Source organism: Zeus faber (assembly GCF_960531495.2).
Source record: "Zeus faber genome assembly, chromosome: 16".
Lineage (NCBI taxonomy): Eukaryota > Metazoa > Chordata > Actinopteri > Zeiformes > Zeidae > Zeus > Zeus faber.
Window position 1 is genome coordinate 29,887,305 of NC_137202.1, and position 10,810 is coordinate 29,898,114.

The 10,810-nt window shown below is 46.3% G+C and overlaps 1 protein-coding gene across 7 annotated transcripts in view; it reads right to left on the reverse strand.

Annotated features, from left to right (window-relative positions):
- Positions 1–329: 329 nt before the first annotated feature.
- ldb3a (LIM domain binding 3a) overlaps positions 330–10,810 on the reverse strand; it is a 72,395-nt gene continuing 61,914 nt past the window's right edge. For all 7 annotated transcript variants that reach the window (XM_080016669.1, XM_080016668.1, XM_080016666.1 and 4 more), the window contains 2 exons: positions 8,910–9,025; positions 330–2,018 (listed from right to left, as the gene is read on the reverse strand). In XM_080016669.1, the coding sequence (XP_079872795.1) occupies positions 1,929–2,018; positions 8,910–9,025 (206 nt within the window). In that variant the 3' untranslated portion in view covers positions 330–1,928. The remainder of the gene's footprint in view (positions 2,019–8,909; positions 9,026–10,810) is intronic.

A 10,810-nucleotide genomic window follows, 5' to 3' on the forward strand; every position in this document is an offset into this window, starting at 1 on the left:
ACACCAAGATGAGGCCAGGTCCACAGAGGAGGGTTAGAAGGAGCAACGGTGACGAATAACATTGCATTTTTTTTAAATTATTCGAAATAAACTTTAATAATGTTGGATAAGCTGTGAATTCAAATTAAAGAGCTGTTGGTAGATGTGATGAGTATTAAAATGTTCATCAGGGATTATTATGTTATGATGTTGAATAGTGAATGTGTCAATTGATCCCTCTTACCATTGATTTTAAAACGCTTCAGAGATGAATCCAAAAGATAAATCTTAAGGCTGGCAGACACAAACAAATACAGTATAAATAAACATTACAACCAAAGTCGGATAGCTCATGTGCTCAGTCTGTGCTTTATTTAACACTCAATACAAATACTTAGCCCCAAACAATGCACACAGAAATGAAAAGCGTTTCTAAATTAAACACGTTCGATTCCTTTCCGATTTGACCCTGAACCCAACAACATGGCTGACCTCCGTCCGACCTTCAGCGTCAGAACGGGGCCGGCAGCTCATGCTTTGTCTCCGCCCCAGAACTCCAACAGTTACAACTCCAACTATCGGGCGTTTCTCCGTTTCCTAGTGCCCTCAACCCTTCTCCTCTGGTTCCCCAGAAGTGGAAGACCACGGCAACAGCTCCGTCTGAAATAACGTGAACAGAAAACCCGGGGCCGCCTTATTCAAATTCTGCTCAAATTCAGACTCTCTTCCTGTCAAGGTTCTCAGCGTGAATAACAACGTTTTTACAAATCTTTTTTTTTGCAGAGTTGGATCACTACAGGTCCAGAGAGTAAGAAATAAAAACTCCCGTTTCTGGGTTTTTGCTCCGGCCACTGATCCACTGATGCTGCTCAGTAAATCCACATCGAAAGATCCCGGAGCTGAGTTGTTTCCTTTATTCCACTTTTGGACCCGGAGTTTCCTTTCCTCATTCGGACACTAACGCACAGAAAAACAGACAAACTGTAGAAAAGATCTTCAAGGTAGAAACTGTACACCAGCGCACGTGACCCGGGACCACGTGAACCTGCTGAGTTCACCGTGAACGTGGGCCTGAGGTGTCACTGCCACCGGTTTAAGGCACAAAAACGCTGCGGGGGAAACAAAACGGTAAAATAATAATAATAATAATAATAATAATAATAATAATAATTCCATTTCCTAACCTCAAGTGTTAGATATTCTGTCTAAAATAAATCCTTATGCAGCACAACAGTGATGTGTTCATTCCACTCTGTGTTAAAAAGCAGCTTGTAAACACTGTAAACCACACACATACACACACACACACACACTCATAAATTACATTTTGTGACCCCCAATAGCAAAATAATAAAACAAGAATCTAATGACTAATTGGAGTTTTTATTACTTTATCACTATCAAGCGCCATCATGAAGTTATATATATATATTTTTTTATATAAATACCATGCTGTCAAATAAGTAAATAGTAAATTCAACATTGTTCTTTGCTGTAATAATTCTTTAAATTCTGTATGTCCTCTCATTTAAATCAGTGGCTTCACTCGGGGACTCCCAGAGGTTCAGTAAAAGAAATAAGGCAAAATGTAAAAAATAAAATGAAAGATTAAATTATTAAATATGAAAGTGTTTTTGCCACTGAAGTCGGAGGAACAAAACATGACATTCATCATCTCAAACGGGGGACGTTTTCTTTTTTGTTTGTTTTTAGAAATAAGGCAAAATGAGGGTCTGTGGACGACATCCGCATCCGCCATGAAATGTGAATTATGTGGAGTTTGATTTCAACAGAAAACGTCTCCGCTCTACCAGGAAACGTGTCTGATCTCCACCTTTCTGTTAAAGAAAACAAAACACGGGGATCAAGTCTGGAAAACTCTGAAGATTCACTCAATTCGGCAATTCAGCCTCAGGTCAGGGGTCAGGGGCCGCAGGTCGGGGGTCACGCTACACGTTGATGGCGTGGGCGTGCTTCTTGCACAGTGGCTTGTCCTTCTTGGAGTAGAAGGGCTGGCCCTCCAGGTTCACGTGGCACACCTGCAGTCGCCATGGCAACACAACACAACACATCAAGATTTGTGGCTTCTCGCTTTTCGCCCAAAGCGACCTAGCATCATAAATAATAGTATAAGTATAGTAGTTAGTATTTGTAGTGGGAAGTGGATCTGGCTGAAATGAAGGTCGAACGTCCTGATCTCAGGGAATCAGTCAAAATGGAAAAGGATCGATCCTTGAATGATCCTTGAATGATCCTTGAATGATCCTTGAATGATCCTTTAATGGATCAGGTAAAAAAAAGTCTAAAATTCACCACCATCTCCAAGCACATCAAAGGGGATTGACAGGGAAGAGGACAAACGTCCGTTGTTCCCTGTGGAGAGCGGGCGTGGTGCATTGGGGTTTGACACGTTGGGGTTCGAGACGTTGGGGTTCGACACGTTGGGGTTGAAGACGTTGGGGTTCGAAACGTTGGGGTTCGACATGTTGGGGTTTGACACGTTGGGGTTCAAGACGTTGGGGTTTGACACATTGGAGTTCGACACGTTGGGGTTCGACACGGTGTTCAAGACGTTGGGGTTCGACACGTTGGGGCTCGACACGTTTGGGTTCAAGACGTTGGGGTTCGACGCGTTGGGGTTCAAGACGTTGGGGTTCGACGCGTTGGGGTTCAAGACGTTGGGGTTCGACACGTTGGGGTTCAAGACGTTGGGGTTCGACACATTGGGGTTCGACACGTTGGGGCTCGACACGTTGGGGTTCAAGACGTTGGGGTTCGACGCGTTGGGGTTCAAGACGTTGGGGTTCGACACGTTGGGGTTCGACACGTTGGGGTTCAAGACGTTGGGGTTCAAGACGTTGGGGTTCAAGACGTTGGGGTTCGACACGTTGGGGTTCGACACGTTGGGGTTCAAGACGTTGGGGTTCAAGATGTTGGGGTTCAAGACATTGGGGTTCGACACGTTGGGGTTCAAGTCGTTGGGGTTCAAGACGTTGGGGTTTGACACGTTGGGGTTCAAGACATTGGGGTTCAAGACGTTGGGGTTCAAGACGTTGGGGTTCGACACGTTGGGGTTCGACGCGTTGGGGTTCAAGACGTTGGGGTTCAAGACGTTGGGGTTCGACACGTTGGGGTTCGACACGTTGGGGTTCGACACGTTGGGGTTCAAGACGTTGGGGTTCAAGATGTTGGGGTTCGACACGTTGGGGTTCAAGACGTTGGGGTTCAAGACGTTGGGGTTCGACGCGTTGGGGTTCAAGATGTTGGGGTTCAAGACGTTGGGGTTCGACACGTTGGGGTTCGACACGTTGGGGTTCAAGACGTTGGGGTTCGATACGTTGGGGTTCGACACGTTGGGGTTCGACATGTTGGGGTTTGACACGTTGGGGTTCAAGACGTTGGGGTTTGACACATTGGAGTTCGACACGTTGGGGTTCGACACGGTGTTCAAGACGTTGGGGTTCGACACGTTGGGGTTCAAGACGTTGGGGTTCGACACGTTGGGGTTCGACACGTTGGGGTTCAAGACGTTGGGGTTCAAGACGTTGGGGTTCAAGACGTTGGGGTTCGACACGTTGGGGTTCGACACGTTGGGGTTCAAGACGTTGGGGTTCAAGATGTTGGGGTTCAAGACATTGGGGTTCGACACGTTGGGGTTCAAGTCGTTGGGGTTCAAGACGTTGGGGTTTGACACGTTGGGGTTCAAGACATTGGGGTTCAAGACGTTGGGGTTCAAGACGTTGGGGTTCGACACGTTGGGGTTCGACGCGTTGGGGTTCAAGACGTTGGGGTTCGACACGTTGGGGTTCGACACGTTGGGGTTCGACACGTTGGGGTTCAAGACGTTGGGGTTCAAGATGTTGGGGTTCGACACGTTGGGGTTCAAGACGTTGGGGTTCAAGACGTTGGGGTTCGACGCGTTGGGGTTCAAGATGTTGGGGTTCAAGACGTTGGGGTTCGACACGTTGGGGTTCGACACGTTGGGGTTCAAGACGTTGGGGTTCGATACGTTGGGGTTCGACACGTTGGGGTTCGACATGTTGGGGTTTGACACGTTGGGGTTCAAGACGTTGGGGATCGACACGTTGGGGTTCAAGACGTTGGGGTTCGACACGTTGGGTTCAAGACGTTGGGGTTTGACACGTTGGGGTTCAAGGCGTTGGGGTTCGACACGTTGGGGTTCGACGCGTTGGGGTTCGACACGTTGGGGTTCGACACGTTGGGGTTCGACACGTTGGGGTTCAAGACGTTGGGGTTCAAGACGTTGGGGTTCGACACGTTGGGGTTCGACACGTTGGGGTTCAAGACGTTGGGGTTCGACACGTTGGGGTTCGACACGTTGGGGTTTAAGACGTTGGGGTTCAAGACGTTGGGGTTCGACACGTTGGGGTTCGACACGTTGGGGTTCAAGAACTTGGGGTTCGACACGTTGGTGTTCGAAACGTTGGGGTTCAAGATGTTGGGGTTCGACACGTTGGGGTTCAAGACGTTGGGGTTCGACACGTTGGGGTTCAAGACGTTGGGGTTCAAGACGTTTGGGTTCGACACGTTGGGGTTCGACACGTTGGGGTTCAAGACGTTGGGGTTCGACACGTTGGGGTTCGACACGTTGGGGTTTAAGACGTTGGGGTTCGACACGTTGGGGTTCGACACGTTGGGGTTCAAGACGTTGGGGTTCGACACGTTGGGGTTCGACACGTTGGGGTTTAAGACGTTGGGGTTTAAGACGTTGGGGTTCAAGACGTTGGGGTTCGACACGTTGGGGTTCGACACGTTGGGGTTCAAGAACTTGGGGTTCGACACGTTGGTGTTCGAAACGTTGGGGTTTCACACGTTGGGGTTCAAGATGTTGGGGTTCGACACGTTGGGGTTCGACATGTTGGGGTTCAAGACGTTGGGGTTCGACACGTTGGGGTTCAAGACGTTGGGGTTCAAGACGTTGGGGTTCGACACGTTGGGGTTCGACACGTTGGGGTTCAAGACGTTGGGGTTCGACACGTTGGGGTTCGACACGTTGGGGTTTAAGACGTTGGGGTTTAAGACGTTGGGGTTCAAGACGTTGGGGTTCGACACGTTGGGGTTCGACACGTTGGGGTTCAAGACGTTGGGGTTCGACACGTTGGGGTTCGACACGTTGGGGTTTAAGACGTTGGGGTTCGACACGTTGGGGTTCGACACGTTGGGGTTCAAGACGTTGGGGTTCGACACGTTGGGGTTCGACACGTTGGGGTTTAAGACGTTGGGGTTTAAGACGTTGGGGTTCAAGACGTTGGGGTTCGACACGTTGGGGTTCGACACGTTGGGGTTCAAGAACTTGGGGTTCGACACGTTGGTGTTCGAAACGTTGGGGTTTCACACGTTGGGGTTCAAGATGTTGGGGTTCGACACGTTGGGGTTCGACACGTTGGGGTTCAAGACGTTGGGGTTCGACACGTTGGGGTTCAAGACGTTAGGGTTCAAGACGTTGGGGTTCGACACGTTGGGGTTCGACACGTTGGGGTTCAAGACGTTGGGGTTCGACACGTTGGGGTTCGACACGTTGGGGTTTAAGACGTTGGGGTTTAAGACGTTGGGGTTCAAGACCTTGGGGTTCGACACATTGGGGTTCGACACGTTGGGGTTCAAGAACTTGGGGTTCGACACGTTGGTGTTCGAAACGTTGGGGTTTCACACGTTGGGGTTCAAGATGTTGGGGTTCGACACGTTGGGGTTCGACACGTTGGGGTTCAAGACGTTGGGGTTCGACACGTTGGGGTTCGACACGTTGGGGTTCAAGACGTTGGGGTTCAAGACGTTGGGGTTCGACACGTTGGGGTTCAAGACGTTGGGGTTCAAGACGTTGGGGTTCGACACGTTGGGGTTCGACACGTTGGGGTTCAAGAACTTGGGGTTCGACACGTTGGTGTTCGAAACGTTGGGGTTTGACACGTTGGGGTTCGACACATTGGGGTTCGACACGTTGGGGTTCTACACGTTGGTGTTCAAGACGTTGGGGTTTGACACGTTGGGGTTCGACACGTTGGGGTTCGACACGTTGGGGTTTGACACGTTGGGGTTCAACACGTTGGGGTTCAAGACGTTGGGGTTCGACACGTTGGGGTTCGATACGTTGGGGTTCGACATGTTGGGGTTCGACACGTTGTGGTTCGACACGTTGGGGTTCAAGACGTTGGGGTTCGACACGTTGGTGTTCGACACGTTGGGGTTCAAGACGTTGGGGTTCGACACTTGGGGTTCGACACGTTGGGGTTCAAGACGTTGGGGTTCAACATGTTGGGGTTCGACACATTGGGGTTCAAGATGTTGGGGTTCAAGACGTTGGGGTTCAAGATGTTGGGGTTCGACACTTGGGGTTCGACACGTTGGGGTTCAAGACGTTGGGGTTCAAGATGTTGGGGTTCGACACGTTGGGGTTCAAGACGTTGGGGTTCGACACATTGGGGTTCAAGACGTTGGGGTTCGACACGTTGGGGTTCAAGACGTTGGGGTTCAACATGTTGGGGTTCGACACGTTGGGGTTCAAGACGTTGGGGTTCAACATGTTGGGGTTCGACACGTTGGGGTTCAAGACGTTGGGGTTCAAGACGTTGGGGTTCAACATGTTGGGGTTCGACACGTTGGGGTTCAAGACGTTGGGGTTCAAGACGTTGGGGTTCAACATGTTGGGGTTCGACACGTTGGGGTTCAAGACGTTGGGGTTCAAGACGTTGGGGTTTAAGATGTTGGGGTTCGACACTTGGGGTTCGACACTTGGGGTTCGAAACGTTGGGGTTTAAAACGCTGGGGTTCAAGACGTTGGGGTTCGACACGTTGGGGTTCGACACGTTGGGTTCAAGACGTTGGGGTTTGACACGTTGGGGTTCAAGACGTTGGGGTTCGACACGTTGGGTTCAAGACGTTGGGGTTTGACACGTTGGTGTTCGACACGGTATTCAAGACGTTGGGGTTCGACACGTTGGGGCTCGACACGTTGGGGTTCAAGAAGTTGGGGTTCGACACGTTGGGGTTCGACGCGTTGGGGTTCGACACGTTGGGGTTCGACACGTTGGGGTTCAAGACGTTGGGGTTCAAGACGTTGGGGTTCGACACGTTGGGGTTCGACACGTTGGGGTTCAAGACGTTGGGGTTCGACACGTTGGGGTTTAAGACGTTGGGGTTTAAGACGTTGGGGTTCAAGACGTTGGGGTTCGACACGTTGGGGTTCGACACGTTGGGGTTCAAGAACTTGGGGTTCGACACGTTGGTGTTCGAAACGTTGGGGTTTCACACGTTGGGGTTCAAGATGTTGGGGTTCGACACGTTGGGGTTCGACACGTTGGGGTTCAAGACGTTGGGGTTCGACACGTTGGGGTTCAAGACGTTGGGGTTCGACACGTTGGGGTTCAAGACGTTGGGGTTCGACACGTTGGGGTTCGACACGTTGGGGTTTAAGACGTTGGGGTTTAAGACGTTGGGGTTCAAGACGTTGGGGTTCGACACGTTGGGGTTCGACACGTTGGGGTTCAAGAACTTGGGGTTCGACACGTTGGTGTTCGAAACGTTGGGGTTTCACACGTTGGGGTTCAAGATGTTGGGGTTCCACACGTTGGGGTTCGACACGTTGGGGTTCAAGACGTTGGGGTTCGACACGTTGGGGTTCGACACGTTGGGGTTTAAGACGTTGGGGTTCAAGACGTTGGGGTTCGACACGTTGGGGTTCGACACGTTGGGGTTCAAGAACTTGGGGTTCGACACGTTGGTGTTCGAAACGTTGGGGTTTGACACGTTGGGGTTCGACACATTGGGGTTCGACACGTTGGGGTTCTACACGTTGGTGTTCAAGACGTTGGGGTTCGACACGTTGGGGTTCGACACGTTGGGGTTCGACACGTTGGGGTTTGACACGTTGGGGTTCAACACGTTGGGGTTCAAGACGTTGGGGTTCGACACGTTGGGGTTCGATACGTTGGGGTTCGACATGTTGGGGTTCGACACGTTGTGGTTCGACACGTTGGGGTTCAAGACGTTGGGGTTCGACACGTTGGTGTTCGACACGTTGGGGTTCAAGACGTTGGGGTTCGACACTTGGGGTTCGACACGTTGGGGTTCAAGACGTTGGGGTTCAACATGTTGGGGTTCGACACATTGGGGTTCAAGATGTTGGGGTTCAAGACGTTGGGGTTCAAGATGTTGGGGTTCGACACTTGGGGTTCCACACGTTGGGGTTCAAGACGTTGGGGTTCAAGACGTTGGGGTTCGACACGTTGGGGTTCAAGACGTTGGGGTTCGACACGTTGGGGTTCAAGACGTTGGGGTTCAACATGTTGGGGTTCGACACGTTGGGGTTCAAGACGTTGGGGTTCAACACGTTGGGGTTCGACACGTTGGGGTTCAAGACGTTGGGGTTCAAGACGTTGGGGTTCAACATGTTGGTGTTCGACACGTTGGGGTTCAAGACGTTGGGGTTCAAGACGTTGGGGTTCAACATGTTGGGGTTCGACACGTTGGGGTTCAAGACGTTGGGGTTCAAGACGTTGGGGTTTAAGATGTTGGGGTCGACACTTGGGGTTCGACACTTGGGGTTCGAAACGTTGGGGTTTAAAACGCTGGGGTTCAAGACGTTGGGGTTCGACACGTTGGGTTCAAGACGGTGGGGTTCGATATGTTGGGGTTCGACACGTTGGGGTTCAAGACGGTGGGGTTCGATATGTTGGGGTTCGACACGTTGGGGTTGGATACGTTGGGGTTCAAGACCGTGGGGTTTGACACATTGCGGCGACCCAAAGTGACGTCGGTCACATTTGTTTTATTGGAATCGGGCTTCAAAGGAAGTCCATCAGTCCCGTATTCGTGAAGAATGATGTCATGATGTCATGATGCTATGATGTTATGATGTCATGATGTTATGACTCTCGCCCTGGATGTGGTGCAGGTGTGAAGTGTGTTCTCACCGCGCACACGAAGCAGGTGTCGTGCCAGGTGTGACCCAGCGCCTCAATGAACTTATCACCTGCTTCAACTGGGAAGTCACAGCCATGACACTTGGTGCTGAAGAGAGCGATGTAGTCTGAGAGAGAGAGACAGGGAGAGAGGGGGAGGTGAGAGACAGAGTTATTATCTGTACTGTATATGTATATATTGATTTACATATATATTTATATATTTATTTACATATATATGTATATATTGATTTACATATATATGTATATATTGATTTACATATATATGTATATATTGATTTATATATATATATATATGTATATATTGATTTACATATATATGTACTGCATATATTGATGTACGGGATGGAGAAACAGAAATATGATACTACTTCGAACAGTGGAGCCTAGTCCAAGTAAATGCACTTAATATCTCTTTATTTCTTTTAAGTGTGTATTTATGCATATATTATATTATATTATATTATATTATATTATATTATATTATATTATATTATATATTCGAGATTCAAGGTTTATTCGTCAAATACATATACATACTTTCATACATATATGCAGTGAAATGTAATTATAAACGTATATTATATTATTTTATATTTGTATTCAACTATTTATATTTATACTTTAAAGTGCAATGTTTACACATTTCTGTTTGTGTTTATTTATCTACATGTCTTTTAATAGGAATGTCCACATTTTATATTTGTATTTTAGCTATTTTAGCTTACTTATGTGTATATATATATATATATATATATATATATATATATCAAATCAAACTGAAAAGAAACTAACAAAGAAACTATATATATATATATATATATATATATATATAGTTTCTTTGTTAGTTTCTTTTATTTTGTATGCATATTTAAAAATATTTTTTCTACTTATTTGTACTGTATGTATATATATATATATATATATATATATATATATATATATATATATATACTGTATACAGATAAGATATACAAAGATACTGTCTTTCATTTCCATTATGGTTAAATTTTAGGTTACATTCATCAGTTTTTGTTTTCCATTCAATCAAATTGAATATAATTGAAAATAAACTGAATCAAATTGAACTGAACTGAATTTAATCTTATCTAATCTAATTGAATTAAACTGAATTGAATTAAACTGAATTGAATGGAATCAAATTGAATGAACACAATTGAATTAAATCAAACTGAATCTAATCTAAATGAATTAAATAAATAACTGAAATTAATTGAACTGAATTGAATCAAATTTAATCTAATATAATTGAATTAATTGAATTTAAATGAATACAAGTGAATTTTATCAAATTAAAAATAAACTGAATTCAGCTGAATTGCACTAAATTGAATTGAACTGAATTGAACTGAATTGAATTGAATTAAAGTGAATTTAATTGAATTAAAGTGAATTGAAGTGAACTGGATTGAATTGAATCAAACGGAATCTAATCAAAATGAATTGAATGAATTGAATCGAATCAAACTGAATTGAACTGAATTGAATTGAGCTGAATTGAATTGAACTGAGTTTAATTAAATTGAATCGAATTGACTTGAATCTTACTGAATCTAACTGAAATGAATTGAATTGAACTGAATTGAATAGAATTGAATCAAACCAAATTGAACTGAATCTAATCAAAATGAATTGAACTGAACTGAATTGAAGTGAATTGAATCAAATTAAATTTAATCGAATTGAGCCAAATTAAATTCAACGGAATTCAACTGGGATGACCTGAATTTAATCGAATCGAAATGAATTGAACTGAAATGAATCAAATTGAATTGAATCAAATTGAACTGAATTCAATTGAACTGAATTGAACTGAACTGAATTTAATCAAATTTAATCTAATAGAACTGAATTGAATTGAACTGAATTGA